Source organism: Frieseomelitta varia, unplaced genomic scaffold, assembly GCF_011392965.1.
Source record: "Frieseomelitta varia isolate USP_RPSP 00005682 unplaced genomic scaffold, Fvar_1.2 scaffold_277, whole genome shotgun sequence".
Taxonomy (NCBI): Eukaryota; Metazoa; Arthropoda; class Insecta; order Hymenoptera; family Apidae; genus Frieseomelitta; species Frieseomelitta varia.
The window spans coordinates 107,528-124,464 of NW_025110009.1; the positions used below are offsets into that span (position 1 = coordinate 107,528).

Here is a 16,937-nt window from a genome sequence, read left to right on the forward strand (position 1 = left end):
AACTTCCTAAGACAAATATTGACCGTTATGATAGAAGGGTCAGGTGTAAAATAATCGTGCTTGTCGTGTCGATTTGTGCTTACTAATTTGCAAATTAGAGAGTTCGCATTGCGTGGCATTGTTTTCTTTTTTTTTTTTCAGACCATAATTCATACCACGAGCGTAACTCAATTTTTTCAGACAAGAGGTTAAAGACCAGAAGTTATTATTATCTGTAATTAGAAGATACCAACTCAATGATCCGGAATTGAGTGAAATTTGAAGATTTTAAGTTAAAAAAAATGAAAGAGCTTTATCCCCGTTGAGTAGATTTATTTCTTTATTATTATGTCATTTAATAAAGTAGAGACTGAATTATAGCTGTATAGTGGATAGGCAAGTCCAAAATGGTACTATGACTTGACAGTTTTGACATAATGTAAGAGTTAAGAGTTGTTCGACGAGTTGCTAAGTTTAGTTGCAAAATAGAGATCCAAAATGAAAGCCGCAGTGTATTTAAGTTTCTGTTATTTTGAGAGTTGGTAAGTTTTTGTACAACTTGATCTAATTATCGGATGTAAAAATAATAAAACTATCGAGGAGAAATATGAACGAGCTTATAATATTCATAAATGTGACTGTTTCTTGTCATTGTGACTTCTTTTACATCCAACAATAAAATATTCAAAATACAATATTCCGTTTAACATTTAGTAGACCATATTGCCAATTATGTATCAACAAAAATACAAATTTCCGCAGTCTCTAATTTTCTTGAATTTCATAAAATTAGATTCTAAAGTGATGAAAAAATACTAGACGAAGCTTTTACTTAAAAATTTCCTTTCGTTGACTCAATACCAAGAAATGAAATTTGAACCAGTGTAAATTGATTGAACTAAAACTCCAAGTCGAAGCATCCAACTGTTCAGAAATAGTTCTGACTGAATCATTTCAAACGAAAAACGGTGCAATGCAAACCGACGAAATTCCAACATCCTCGTTTTAATCCTACCAGCCTCTCAAACTCTTATATCCCAATCTTACTTTCACTTTAGAAGACAGAAGAAGATTTAGAATATTTTTAAAGAAAGATGAAAAATCCTACTTAAGAACTTTGTACGCTTCGCTCAAACTTGAGGCATCTTTTCAACGTTGGAAAAATATAAATGACCGAAAGAACGCAGACAGAGAAACACGATTTCGAGGGCAAGTGACACACAAAAGGCACAAAAAAAGAGAAGAAAAAAAATCACCATCTCGCGCATACGGCCTCCTTGAAAAATGACAAATACCAGGTCGAGATGAAACGGAATGATCGCGAAAACGCTGTTTTTCATCGCGACGCGATTGCCATTAAGCGTGTCGATTTAAAGCGAGCGAGATGAACTGAAACGATACGAGAAAGCCGAGTACAGGGGCGGGGGTTAATTAATCGAACAGAGCGCGCATCTGCCACGAAGGTGGCGCCTAATTAAACCGTCAGATTTCAAGAAAGCCAATCCACCGCGCCCAGTGTACACAATGTTAATTGCGGCCGTCACGATACCGATCTGTTAATTTGTACTATTCCGCGCGAACAATGCGTCTTCCGGCGTCGTATCTCAAATTGGATCCGCAAGTGATACCCGTGCGTTTACGCATACTCTGGCGCACACGTGTCGCGAGCGATAAAAAAAATTGCTCCTCTCGAGAAAGTGTACGGGCGAACACCGATTCACAGGAGAAACCCTCCTCTTTCTTCTTCTTCTTCTTCTTCTTCTTCTTCTTCTTCTTTCTTTCTTTCTTTCTTTCACACACACATTTCGCCAAACGACTAAACCATATACAGTGGATGTAGAAAGTATTCGCACGCTCAATGAAAAATTGTCGATATCTTCGACTCTTTTAACTTGGCGAAGAAAAAAATCTTGCAACAAGTTTCAAGGGAAACTTCGATTCTCGATACCGTGGTGGATTTAGTCGTGAAAGAAATTTTTCAATGTTCATACAAAGATGTTTGAATCAGCGAAATTTACGAGAGACGAGGTAGGCTTTATTTAACTCCTCCTCGAAATAATATTTTTTAGAAACAATATTTTTTAGAAAAGCGAGTTCAACAAGTTGCGAAACTAGAGGAGCCCAGTGGATCTTTATAACTGTGCTTTTTTTTTTTTTTTATTTTCGCAGCGAAAGTGATAGCACTGTGAATGAAAGAACAATATAAGGATGATTTCAGAAGTTTCATGATGGACAGAGTTTATTGGATAATTGACCATATCCAAATAAAAGTTTGATAGTGAATTGTTTTACGCATCAGACGTTATAAAAAGCTTGGAATTTTATGTATATTCTACGTGATTTTGTATCCCTAGATTTTCCACGAGGTCCGCAGTTCACGGACAACAAGCGTCGAGCGAAAAACTTTCGAGAAACACTTTCGATCGGAGCTCGAAACGACTCAGCAATCAAATTTCTAACGAAACGCTTCGTTGCGAGACCGAGCGAAGAGAAATAAAAAGAAACTGGCGTACTTCCGGGCAAGAAGCAAACGAAGATACCATTAAAAAGCGGAAATGAGTGTCGGCAACGACGTTAACTTAACCGATCTCGGACGAACGATTCGACTTTCGAATGTCGCTTAACGTCACGACATCGTGATACGTGCATGCAACGTGAACGCACGTTGTCTCATACGTCGATATTCGGAGCTGGTTGCTACGTTATAGTGTGCAAACTCGTTTTTTTTTTTATCAGTAGACGTGAAAAGAGAGGCAGAACAAGAACGGATGATACAGAAATGAGAACGAAGCTATCTAAAGATATTAAGAAGTAAGCGAAGTAATAACATAGTTTTCGCACGAAAGTGTTCCAACGCTTGTAGATAGCTTTTATAAACGTATTATGTACGTACATTTTGATATCTTTGACATTTTCTTTGAAACTTGTTGTAATTTTAATCTGATACAAAAGATTAGAAATTGTAGAAATTACCTTTTACTAGGATTTTCATCTAATGAACTTCAAAAACGTATCTTTTCCTATTAATAAGTTATTAAATTTCCTATTATTAATTAAATTAAATATCGCGACGAGATCTGATTGTCATGAATTATAATATATGATTATATTGGCCAAATCTAAAAATATGTATAAAAATTACAAGATACACGGTGAGTATTGTGTCAATATTAAGTGAGTAGATACATTTTAAATACTTGAGACGATTATTGACGCTGCATATTAATTCTTTGCTAAATTTAACTTAATTAACGAGGAAAAACCTTTAAGACTACCACGTAACATACTTGAACAATAAAGAAATAACAATAATTATAACAGTAAAAATGTCACATATTCTTATATACATTTCTAGCTACATATTTAAAATATATGCAAGTTTGCAATAAATATCTCGTGACCTCTATAAACATTTACAGATTCGTTCTAAATTTTATCAATATAACATGCAACAGACGTCTCTCGATAAAATGCTTATGTTATTTAATTTCAAGACGTTTCATACAATACAGATAGGAGATATTAAAAGTTATAGTTCGAATATCTTCGTAAGTTGCTGTACGTACGTACATATGTATCTACATATGCGAGTGAATGGACGTCACCGTAAGTTGAAGAGCTAGGAAATATATAGTCATCGACTCTAGCGAGGAGAAACGGTTCTGCCCCGTTAAGAAAATTGGTCGTCCGGGAGGGTTGGAAAGACTGTAATTTAAAGTTAGTCGCCGTTCTAGAAGCATTTGATATATCGTGTCGCTCGAATTGTTTCCGATAGCCGTTCCGAACGCGTACGAGCGAACGTTTTCTCAGCCGCGCGTGCCCAAACCGGTTTTTCGTCAAATTTTCGACGACGTATTTGACAGATACAGCGCTCGTCCAATTACTTTCACCAGTTTCTTTCTAACATTCCGGTGTTAAGGTTCCCAGCGATTTCTGACGATCTCTGCTGAGATTAAGACGAGAGCTAGCAATTTAAAATTGGCGCACGGTGGTCCCGAGTGATGATTTGAAGATCCGAAAACTAAAGAGAAGACACTAATTGACGGTGTGATTCTCTTTCTCTCTTGTGCATAAGGTAACTCAACGCATGAGGTAACTAATTCGTATAAATAGCATTTGTTCGTAAGAAGTACGATTCATTTATCGTAAGATATTTCTTTGTATATAATATTCTATCTAACAATAAGTAACATTTCACCGTGAAGAAACAAATTTTATGTCACTTATTTTTCTCCAGTCCGTATTACGTTTGCCCACTTTTTCCCGATCGTAATCTTCGCCACCGGTCATGAATATGGTTTCAACGTGTAAATACACACGTTGTAAATGAAAAAAATGCTACAACGACCGAGGTTCGGGAACCAATTACACGCGTTCGTTCTAGCATATCCCCCCTGCTATCCTTCTCGTCCCGTTCTTTCCCGTATTTTCACCTCACGCTGAAAAGTGTTTGCCGTAAATAAATAATACCCACCACTGTATCTGCGGACAATCGTCTGCCGGCCCGCGCTGAACTTCAGACGGCGGCGAAGGAAAACACGCGTCTCACAATTACGATAATGAAACAGCGAGCCCCCGTTGGCGAGTGGCGTCGAAATTTAACGACGCGGCGGGGAGGGGGGAGGGGGAGGAGGAGGAAGAGGAGGACGGAAGAATTTCGAGGAAACGGATAAACGCGTCGACGAGAGAAAGAAGAGGGAACGCGAACCGCGTTAAAAAGGAAGGTGAGCTAACAGCGCATCGCGTGCGTTTCTCGCTGGTTGCGTGCATCATCGCATCTGCGTGCATGGTACGCACTCACGCACGGCCGCGGCACTTGTCGCGCACGCACGCATCCCCCTTTCCTCCCAACCGCGCTCGTTCTGCCAGTACTTAGGTTCCCTAACTCTCCCCGGAGCCTCCGCCGTGCACCGAACTAACAATAAACGCGATTCGAAAATGCTCGAATCGTCCGCGCGTGTGGACGAGTGAAAAAGAGGTGTAATACACCGGTGTCCGTGGTCCGTGTGTGGACGAATTCGACGATAAAATTTCACGATTTCCTTATTGAGCCATCGCGAGCGGTGGACTGGTTTCGTGAAACCGCGTGGCGTCGCTTCGGAGCAGCCGGTCGGCCCGACACCATCGGGGAAAGCCTGGAGTGTTAAAATTAACACCTCAACCGTGCGTGTTGCGTGCGTTCCCTCCCCCTCCCCCCGACCGCGACGTTCTTTCACGACATCACGCGTTCGCGGTTTTCATCTCGAATTCCTGTTTCTCGTCCTATGTTCTCTCCCCTCTCGCCATCTCTATCGTACACGTACGTTTTTTTTTTTTCTCTCTTCCACGCGAGGTCTTTCGTTTTCGGCCCGACGAAAGGAGGAGAGGAGCGCGAGTTAACGCGCAACGCCATCGTTCCAGCAAAGGGTATTCTTCGGAGGTCCACCGAGTGGCACTTGCAAGGCACTCGAGTCGCGATTTTAATGGCCAGGTACACGATCGAACGAACGCAATAACAACCTGCTAACGTTCCGGCCGTGCCGTGGTGTGGTGTGGCATTAATTAACGTTGTATAACCACAACACGCGACTCGTTGCGACGATACGTCTTCGAACGTTCGAGCGCCGTGTTCCAACTGCGACTGAATGAATCGTGGATGTACGACGATGTTTACCCTTGAACGACGCGAGAATTCGTGGAACACGAATTTGGTCAGACGCGGGTCAATATCCGTAGAGATTTCCACGAAGCGACGTTAATCCATGTGGTAAACAGAGTGACTTCTCCTCTTTCTTTAGAAATTTCCCAGTAACATTTCCTTTCTTCCTTCCTCGTCCCCGGGGCTAATCTTTTCCTCTCGACACACAAATACAATTATTAATTTGTTTGTTGCTTGCTTTTAATATTGTCCATATAGTAAAGAAAACGACTTCCTCCTTCTTAGAAATGTCTTAACAACTTCTCTTTCCTCTGACTTGTTCTCACGCCAATTTGTTCTTTTCTCTTCGTATGTAGATACATTTATTAATTTATTTATTGCAATTCTCTTACTTTGTATAAAATAACAATCAAAATCACTGCTTGTTTCTATTATGAAGAATCTAGCAATAACACGTAGTATGCGAAATAAAGCTTGCAGTGAGCAATAGGTTATCACAGTCGGATTCTCAACGAAACAAAATTTAGGTACACGTGTGTAGATTTTCGACTGCGCGAGCTGTCAATATCCTCAACTTTCGCAATGTGAATCGAAAGGAAGAGAAAGAAAGAGAGAGAAAAGAGAGCGTCAGTTAGAAGTGTGAAGGTTAAAAGGGCTCGGGGAGAGACGTAGAAATGAAAGGAACGTCAGAGATGGGAGAGAAAAAAAGGAGGAGAATCTCGGTTTTGGTAGATCCGAAGGGGATCTCGAATAGGTGCTGCGTGAGGGCGCATGTCTTACCGGAAGCTTTCCGGCCAACGGAAGGAGTTAAAACTCTTGGCCGTGGCGTGCCAAGAGGTGGTCCCATGTTCCATGATCTTAAGGCAAGAAGAAATATGACCGAGCTACTGACGTCAGCTTCCTTTTGCCACGACCGACAGTCGACCACCCAGAATCCTGTCACCACCCGGCCGTTCGAAGGATGTTGTTCAAAAGGATCGACGGAACGAGCCGAATAACGATCGCGTTACACGAGTTGACGCGCTTCCTTCTAAATTCCCTGGCTGGTACCTACGACTAAATGCTCGAGAAAGAGAGAGAGAGAGAGAGAGAGAGAGAAAGGGACAGTAAAAGAGAGGGGAGAGAGAAAAAGAGACAGATGACGAGGACGAGATAACTCGCGAGCGTCGGGATTCGGGCACGAAACTTAAAATGGTGATTCGAGTGCCATTTACCCAGTGGCATTAACGTTTATCGTTAGGTGAATTTCATTATTAAGTCGTTGAAATATCCTCCGGGTGAAGCGGAGAAACACGCCACATCGCCCCGAGCTTGAATCGATTTCACGTTGCCCCGTTTCACTGCGGCACACGCTTTTAACATCGGCGTGTTATTAATGCAAATTCTTTCTCCCATTATCCGGTAGCATTGCGAGATATGTGTATTACCGCAACGCGTTTCGCGAAACAATGATTACAGACGGCGGAGGAGCCAATAGTGGTGTACCTATGAATCTAATTGCAAGTTCGTATTTAATGTTCTCCACCTCGCCCACTCTACTCCGTGTGTACGCGGGCAGAACTTGTTCCTGGGAACGATTAAGAATCTCTAGATTGCTACGGGTGCTGTAATGGCGTCGTTAACGGTGCTAATGTGATTACCGGCTGAAAGCACCGGACGAGTTCTCGAAGACAAAAACACCGGCAATTTACGTCGCCTCCCCCCCCCCCCCCCCCACTCCTCCCCCCGTAGAAAAATCGTTCGTTGGCGAATGATACTTTTTCGTTTCGAAATTAACACGAATCCCGTCGTCCACTCCAACCTGATAATTTCCTTTCCACTTCTTCGTCTTCAACCGCTCCGACCGCTTATCGCTACCGAGTAAATAATTGGCCCTCCTCGGGCCAATTATTTATTCCTAACGACGCGAAATTCGAAGAAAAACATCGGTAATAAAGCGGGCAGGGGGATGATCGTGCGCGTACAATGCTTTCGTCCGCGCGATGGCAAAGATAGCCAGGACCGTTAATTTCGGTGCGAACAGGTAAAATTTACGCGCGCGATCCGTTGGCAACAATTAGCCGCTTATTTTCTGCTCGGCAGTGCTCCCATTTCGCGACGCTAATTATCATCTGACCGGCCAAATATCTTTTCCGATCCGACCAACGACGGAATTCTATTTTCACCTGGTCATCCGATAGATCACGGAATTGTAATTAAACGGACGAAAAGGCAGTCAACGCCTTGGCTAATGGACGCGAAGCTACGCTCATGTTGAACCAACGTACCACAGGTGACCGTGGAATGAAAATTCCATCGCTGGCAATTCGACGGATGGAACGAGAAAATTGAGGAAAATTGAGATGATCTCGAATGAGAGAGAAGTCACGTTTATCACGTTCCAAGATAACTTCTTACTTCTTCAAATATCTACGCAAAGTGCTTGTTTTCATCAAATTTGCATCGACTTTTATCTCGAACAAAGTGTAACATGGGCTCTCACTCGAGATCACGGGCTCAGTTATCGTCAACAATTGTATACTGCGTAACGATTCGATTGGTTCATCGAAGCTCAATTTGTTCGTTGTCCCACTACTTGTTTATCGGTGTCGTTGGATTACGACGTAAAATGCCAAGTTTTCGTCCAATTTTTCATCGGTTTGTGATACGCGGACACTCGCGTTACAACATTCTGGCAACGATATCGGGTCTCGTCGACTCGCACACCGTCGGATAGAAAACGGCTCGACACGGGTCTTCGCGAGTACTCGAGGTGACTCCACCGGATCTTTGGATCGAACATTTTCAAGAACATCGTTTCATCGTGAAAATATTTTGCCTTTTTATTACGTATGCGTTTACCTACACGTACAACAGAATAAACTGAATTGTTATCTACGAACGAGACACGTCCTATACTCGGGGAAACTCGGGTAAGTTTTCATTTGCGACAGGGTTGATTTCCACACGTTATACGTTGACGTACTTGTACGTTGCATCGGTGATCTTGTTTACGGACATATGTGAAAATGGAGTAAAATGTTGATCGCAACGAAGCGCCTGCGAATGGCGGTGGTTTACGAGAGAGAAATGGAGGAAAATTATGGAAAACTCACGGTGATCGAGATGAGAATTGGCGACGAATGCTTTGCCAGTTGGACATTCCAAGCTGGTATTAGCGGTAGCGGCGGCGTTGCCAATGCCCTGCAGGTGGTAATGCCCGAAGGACGGACCCCTGGGCGCCATGATGGCCGCGATGCTGAAGTCCGTCGCTTTTCCCCTTTCCCCCTTTGTAGGCATCCCTTCTCGGCCGACGACACTTTGATTCCAATTTTTTCCTCGCGTTCTCTTCTCGCCTCCGATGTCCGGTGCGCTGCTTCTGCTTCTCCTTCGACGTCTCTCTCTCTCTCTTTCTCTCTTTCTCTCTCTCTCCCTCTCTCTCTCTGTCTCTCTTCCCCTCTCCTTCTTCCTCTTCCTCTTCCTCTTCTTTCTTATCTTTCTCTTTCTGCCGATTTAAACGCAACGCAACCACTTTGTCTCGCGTTCCCGTAATAATTACCGACTGTATCACCAAGCCTGACACGCGCGAAACAGACGAGTCGAAACTACTCGAATCCTCGTCGTTGGTACGCTGGTTCTTCTGGTGCCAGTTGAATCGACAACGCGACAACGACGATCGTCGACGACCACCACCCGCGCGCTGCTTCCCATCGACCTCTCTCGTTGACTACTCGAATCGACGAGGATCAACGAGGAGAACGCGGTCGAAGGAGGAACGTCGGAGAGCGTGCCGCGCGACAAATACGCGAGTACGCGGCGCGTTCGGTCGGTGACGTTGCTGCAAAATGATGCCTGCCAGTTGCTGGTGGTGCTGCTCGAGATGTAAATCCGAAAACGACGAGAGAGGATCGACGGCGGCGCAAAACGAACGCGTCTGCGCTGCTCGACTTCCCGGACTCCACTGGGCTACCGCTCCTCCTCCCACGCGCACCGCTCTCCCCACCATCGACTTAACCACGGCAACGACGCTCGAGCCTGGCCGTTCGCGAAGCCCCCGATAACGACGTCGAACCGCGATCGCCGCTGCGACCGAGAGAGAAGGAAAACGGAGCCAGGCATCCTACGGGCATCCCCTGTTGGGCGTTGCCTTTCGGGGCTTCCTCGGAGCCGTTCGAGGCGGTCGGCTAAACCCGAGGGATCGAGCACCCGGTCACGTGACACAGCTGAACCGAGGAACACACGGGAGAACCACGATACGTAGGAACGTGGAGGCAAGGGCGGCGCGCACCCGGGGGCACCTTGTTCGAGGCCACGCCTCCGTTAACCACCGACACGACCACCGCCGATATAAGTATACCTTCGACCATCGCCGTATCGCTATCACCACCACTACCGCACGCCGCCGCCGCCGCCGCCGCTGCCGCCACCGCCTCCATCTCCACCATCGTTATACCACCGATCGCGGAGGTATCTCGAAGCGGCGTGGCAGCGGCACGGTGGTCGCGCAACGACGAAAGAGAGATCGATCGACCCCCTCGTGCACCGGATGGCCGGCGTTTGTACGTATCTACGTACTCTATGTACCACTGCTGTACATACATTGGCGTAGAACCACGCCGCGTCCATCTTTCCCGTCTTTCGTTTCCCGATTGTTCGATCACTCGCCACGTATCTAACTGCCGAGGTTACTCGCGTGGTATACTCGACATCGCTTTCTTCCTTTTTCACGATTCTGCGTGGGTCACTCTCTTTAAATACTCGATTCGGTTGACTCCGAGCCGAGGAATTACACGAAACTAGAAAAGTCAACGTTGAGTTCTGTTGCTATTTATTCTATAAGGTGTGTCACTGTTTTTCTGAATAGCATGCGTAGCTCCGTCGTGGCTTCGTTCGATTGTTCAATGTCGACGCCTTGAAACGAGAATCCGAAGGATTTGTTGAATCGTCTGGGTCGGCTACGCCACTGACGTTGGCCCAGGCGTCGCGATATACGTGTATCTACAAGCGGCTGCTAATAGAGGCGTACTCCGGTGTCGGATCGACTTTCTAGGTACAGGGTTCCGTCGCCGATTGCTCGCACTGAGAATTTGTTTAACTCTTTAGCAACCTCGAAGAAAGTTCGAGCCTAGGTAGGCTATCTTTCGCTCGCGATATTACACCATCTTTACACGTAAAACTTTTTTTTTTTTTAGTTAAATATTAGATTACCAAGTCTGGACGAATAACGTCAAAATTCTTAGAACGCTTCGTTTCTAACTAATTTGATATGGTGAAATTTTTAAAGTGCATTTTATAATGCACCGTTGCACGTCACCTTCTCCAATTCTGTGAGACGAGCGAGGGTGCAGATTTATCTACAAATATGACCCAATTATTAAAATTCCAACTCGCGACTCGAATCTGTCGCAAAAGTAAAGCAAAGGTACAAGTGGATACCAATTCTCACGAATAGAGTCATTTACAACTACAGCCAATGGAAGAAATGACCAAAGTTTCGATCTCGTCGTGATTTCTCCATCGCGGAAGAGGAAAGGGAGAAACCTGCTGTCGAAAACGAAGAGTGGAGAAAAAGACAAGAGGACGGTGGTAGAACAGAGAGAAAGAAGCAAAGAGTCGCGATAAAGACCGTTAGAGAGATTCTCTTAGATGTATCTCGATCGATCAAACGTCAAAAGGTCCACAGACTGTCGGTGTTCGAGAGGCAGCGTGGCACAGCAATCATGAAGAGAAAGAGAGAGAGAGAGAGAGATAGCGCGTGTTTTTACCACATTGGTCGGATGTTGGAGAGCACCGAGGGGAGATTTACGGCGTGTGTTTAGGCACTTAGCCGGTCTACCTAGCCCCCCTTTATTATACTAATTTCTCGGGCATGTCAAAATACCTATCGTTGTACCGGCCTCCTGAATTCTATTCGACACGCTGGGTGCCCCCGTAGTCGACCGCATAAAGGATCCCATCCCGTATAAAATATGAAGACCCGTCTCCTCTCTCCTCCTCTTTTTTTTTTCCTTCCTTCTCTCCTTCAGGTAGCTGAAAAGACGCGGAGTCGTGCACGAAGGAGAGCCTCGGAACGAACCGCAGGAACGCGTCCTGGACCCCCCGTTTCCTTTGGCATTCGAATGTTTTTAAGGCGGTTGCGGATGCTCCGAGGTGTCACCGTCCCCTTTCAAATTCGTCACCCGTGGTGAAACTCGCCGTTTAACAGGCTACGACTGTATCCACTTTAGCCGAGAGTTTCTCTTCGTGTACACGCTCTATCTGCGCGCAACTTTCGTCGAACGGGCGAAATTTTACGAAAAACCTCGTAAACGTAAACTACCTGCGCGATTGCGATCGAGAGCTACGTCTCAACTATGAGAGAATAACGCCTTCGAGCTCGTCCTTTTTACTTTACGAAGGGGAGAGAAAAAAATCAACGGGATGAGAACAGGCTGATCGAGAGAAGAAAGGAAGTGTTCCAGAACTCTTTTTTTAATTGCGCTAAAAAGACGTGTTACGCACGTCGAGACGTTTTTATCGCCGGTAGACAATTGTCAACGGGGACAAAAATGATGTGCGCGACACGTCGATCTTTCCAAGTACAGTTTCAGATTGCACTGCGTCGTCATGGAGTCATCGACACAGTATCTCGTACAAATATACATATTTCGAAATTTTTGCAGTTCGCAATATATTTTATTACGACGCAGGCAAGTCAAGTAATAAATTTATTTTATTTTAGTGATTTTTAGTGGATGTAGGGGCTCTGACCCTACAGTCTTCCAGTTTATAACACATTTTATTGTAACTCAGGTAAATCGAGTAATAAATTTATTTTATGTTAGTAATGTCTCGCGGATGATATTCCAGACTGTGTTTAAATAAATCACACTGCAAAAGATTATCAATAAACAAAATTAAAACGTTAATATCTGTGTAAATAAAAAGTGTTCATTCCTAAGACTCTACCGAGTCTTCACCTCATGGCGAGTTACACTGTACCGTTCTAGCATCTGTGAGTTTGCTTCCAGCGCAAGTGGTTGACATTATTTTTTTCGTGATTTTACCGTCAAGTCTTAACGCGTGCGAATTTTTATTTTTTAATGCTATCCTCTCTTGTACGTAAAAGTAAAAAGAAAAATCGCGAGAGAAAAGAGAGGTGAACAACGAAGCTGGACGAAGCAGATGGGTGCGAAGACACGGTAGGATCGCGACACGACCCGCACAGTACGATGCAACGGAGAAGTACACGAAAGGTCATTCATCATCGGAAGAGAGGAGAGGCTGCGTGAGCTTGGCCGTTGGTGGTTACCGTTGGTGGAAAGAAGGTAGAGGTGGCAGGCCACCCACGCCGTATACACTCGAAATTCGGTGGCATGGCTGATTCTTCGACGAATGGACCGTCATCGTTATCGGGACTCGTCGGATGTAGTTGTAAATTCGCGCAAAATTCTTTGTCACGTTCGTGACGCGAGAAGCAAAGCGATACGAAATCACAATAACATAATCAATCCTCTTAAAAGTTCATTTCAATGCATCGCTACTCTGCCTGATCAGAGGCAGTTTTCTCTTTTCTCACTTGCCATTATCCTGAGCTTGCATCCCGTTATAGTTCAACCTTCTAGATTCGCGCAGATTGTAGATTGAACTGGATAATCGAAAGATCAATTTCTCCGAGCATTGTACACAGGTTATTGCGATCGTTCAATTATCGTAACAGACACCGTTCTTTTTCTTCTTTTTTTACCAAGATTAATAAAATTAAAATTAAATCTTCAAGAGGGAAGGACTACCGCCGGTGCGCATCGGAGCAGAGTGCCAAAGCGCAGCAATATCGTGGACGAGAGGGATAAACTAAAATCTTTCATGGCACGAGCTTCTCGGCATCTCGAGTGGCTTCTGGAGAGGGTAAACACACGGTTTCTTTCCCTCGCCCCTCCGGGCGTTCCTAATAATAACAACGAAATTGCTGTTCGCGGCAGCGATAACGAGGAGACGATGTCGGGGGAAGAGCACCAAGAGGACCAAGCGTGGTAAACGTTGAAAGCGAAAAGGAGGAGGACGAGTTTCGACGCGGCTCTCTCTCTCTCTCTCTCTCTCTCTCTGAACAGGGACACTGAGGACCCCGGTTTGTCAAGAGAGGGAAAGAGAGCGATCTCGAGGACCCCGGTCGGCCGTCGAGAGCGTCGCGGCGCCAGTTTTCTCCTCTCGAGGGGAATCGAGAGAAACACTGCGCGCGAGTATGTATACAACTCGTCTTTTCGGCCGCTTTTGCATCAAAACGAGCCGCGTCGTTAACCGACAGGTCCAACGATGTGTGTATATGTGCATCGCGCGCGCACGATTATTCGAGCCAAGCGTCCGCCAGCCACGCAGGGATAAAGCCGCGAGATACGAGCGACGATCGAACGACGATCGAATTGCCCGTACGGGCAACGAGCAACGATTATTCAAATGAAATCAGATAGGAATCGCCGAAAAGCCTGCAGACGCGTATAGGAAGGACCTCTTTGCTCTTGGTGCTCTTCACAGGTCCCGATCGCGTACGCTAAGCGCACATAATGCGGCCACATGCCGCGCGCGACACATTCCTCCTCCGCCTTCCTTTTTCTCCCTTCCACGGCCGCGCATCAACGAGATTACAATGCGTGGGAGACGAGAGAAACGTAGCAAGAAAAGATGAAGATGGAGAAAAAGAGGAGATCGGTGATCGGAGGTGAGAGAAAGAGAGAAAGAAAGGGGCAGAGAGTATAGGAGACACGCGTGGCGTTAGAATGCGCGTAACTGGCAGAACGGAGAACTATATGTACATACATACGTCATGAATAACTCATGTCGGTGAGAAACGCGCTCTCTCTCTCTCTTTCTCTCTCTCTCTCTCTCTCTCGTGGGTGCGTTTTGTTGGTAGCTTAAAGCGATAGCGATTCTCGAAGCGTTTTAACTCGGGGTCGATTGGCAGGGATACAGCAACATCGAGTCGGACACGGCCGGGTGTATCTTTCGTGAAATCGATTTCTTTAAACGACCGGTGCTGCTACCGTTACCGTTGTCGATCCGTCGGCCGGAATTATCGAATGACAAATCGGTGGCAATTATCGAACGGCCGAACGGCGCGGACGAATTTGCATCGCGAGCGCTGCGAGCGACAGTCTGTAACGAAGTCGCGAGCCATTGTACCGTGCGAGTAATTTTGCTGATGGTAAAACCGAATACCCAAGGGTACTGTGTAAATTCGCTTGAAACGATTCCGGTTAAGATGGAATTTCCTGCAAGACGCGAAGTCTCTATTTTCAACTGTTGCGCTCGCGTCACGGTGGACTTGACTGAATGAACAAACGCTCGTTTATTTAATCATCACTTTGATCAAACTTATCGTGTTCATTTATTTCAACGAATTGTTCCATGCGATAAACGATACGAATATTAATACGAATTTCATTGAGGTTGATACCGAACGAAATGCACCGTGAAGAGAACGCCACACCCAGTCATGAAATCACTGATACAATAAAGAAATATATTCCTGTTTTTCGAACGCAACGTTTGAAAATCGCGTAGAGATACAGGAAAACGAGAATAACGTTTCATACAATCAATGAAATTTCTATCACGCTAGAAATCATCCTCTAACATTTTTCGAAATAAATAAATTATTCGGTTAATCTTTTGATATGTCGGGTTTTGTTGAAATGTTAAAGTGTGTGTAAATGCCTATAGTTGTAATTAAAAAAACCAGTCAAGTTAGATCTCAATTTCTTTCAGTATATAATTCGTTAATAAAAGTTAGATTATTAATTTTTACCCTTTTATAAATTTCAATTTTTATAGATTGCGTTAAGTTAATGTATCTATCCATCCAGCATCATTTGAAAATGGCATCCAATCGAGAATTCCTTTACGAAACCACGCACGGCGAGACGATGACGTTTATAGAAAATCTCACCGACTGAACCCGAGCGGAATCGCGGATCCGCCAGGAGAAAAAGACCGATGTTGCCGGCGTAATAACGCGACGAGCGCGAAAAGTCGAGAAACCAGACGGTTAGCCCGCGATAACGATCGCGAGAAAGCTATCGGCACGCGAGCACGTCGACGCCAGTCCGCGTAATCGCGCTGCGAACGTACGGAAACCGTGGAAACGTATGCGCATCGCAATCGAAAGTAGGCGGGATTACGAGGCGAGGCTGGGACCTCCGAGGCTGGTGAGGAAACGCAATTGCATCCGGCCCGAGCGTGTTTGTTTATCGCTCTTCCTGACACGTTTCGCGAATCGTGGCATGACCAGATCGATAAATCTTGCCCTTTCCGCCGCGCGGACGTCGGCCGAGAGATTATCGTTAAGTGGCGTATAATTTAACGATGTACTAAACTCTTTATTATAGCCGGTGTCGTTCGCCGTGAGCTGTGAATGTCTTTTTGCAAAACGTCGTGCTTCAGCATCTTCTTCTTCAAAATTGTCCCGAAGCGACGAATTTAATTCGCTTAACTAATTCCTGCACTTTCTCTTTGCTTCGCTCGAGAACGAACCTTCAGATTGCCAAGCTATTTTAATTTGGTCATTTGTTGTCATTGGGATAATTTGAATTTATCTATCGTCTGTTTCTCATAATCTTAACTCGGTTTGCTGGTTTTCGGCTTGCTGTTAATTTTCACCTCGTTTCACTTTTAATTGCGTTCTCCTTAAGAAGTTTTGGTGTATATGAAGATTTCGAGGGCAGTAACACGTACGAAATTAACATTGCCAAGTAGGAAAAACCGTGATTAACTTCGAGATTTCCATTCAATTAGCATTTAGAGATGAAAACCTCGGTAACAGATAATATTCATATTCCTCAGAAAATTGATTTCACCGTAGAAGAAACTTCTCAGCACCAGTGTGTATCTTTGGATCAACGGATTTTTTCGTCCCGTATAAATAAATGAAATTAAAACCAAACGTAACAACGAACGTTGCACGCAACGTCTAAAAGGATAAAAATAAGTGGAGTATCTCGTGTGTGCGACACGAGATATCATTGCCCAGTTCAGTGCCACCGCTCGCTGTTTTAATTTACTTATAATTAACTTATTTACGCTGATCCACATGTGTGCCAGATTGTTTGGACGGTCACTTGAGCTCAGGACGGGCACACGGGTATCAAAAGTTTACGCGATGCTTATCCGAGTTCACGGAGGCGCGTCTACGCAGCGACGCGAACAAGGAGGTGTATCCCGTGAGTACTCGGCACACGTGTGCAAGTTACGAAACGATGCAGCCGCGTCAATAGTGAAGCCACGGCCGCAGAACGTCGGAACGTCGTCGCGAGGAAACCAGTTTTTTTCGACGCGCGTGAATCTTCCTTTTCTTTTCTTTTTTTTTTTT

At 44.9% G+C, this 16,937-nt stretch overlaps 1 protein-coding gene across 2 annotated transcripts in view; it reads right to left on the reverse strand.

Moving 5' to 3' along the window:
• The window catches only part of LOC122529072 (T-box transcription factor TBX20-like), a 66,162-nt gene that overhangs the window by 40,613 nt on the left and 8,612 nt on the right, over positions 1–16,937 (reverse strand). The window contains exon 1 of one of the 2 annotated variants that reach the window (XM_043654854.1): positions 8,713–9,056. The exons of the other annotated variant lie outside the window; for it this stretch is intronic. Within the exon in view, the coding sequence (XP_043510789.1) occupies positions 8,713–8,896 (184 nt within the window). The 5' untranslated portion in view covers positions 8,897–9,056. Of the gene's footprint in view, positions 1–8,712; positions 9,057–16,937 lie in introns of those variants that run through there. 2 annotated transcript variants of the gene reach the window in all.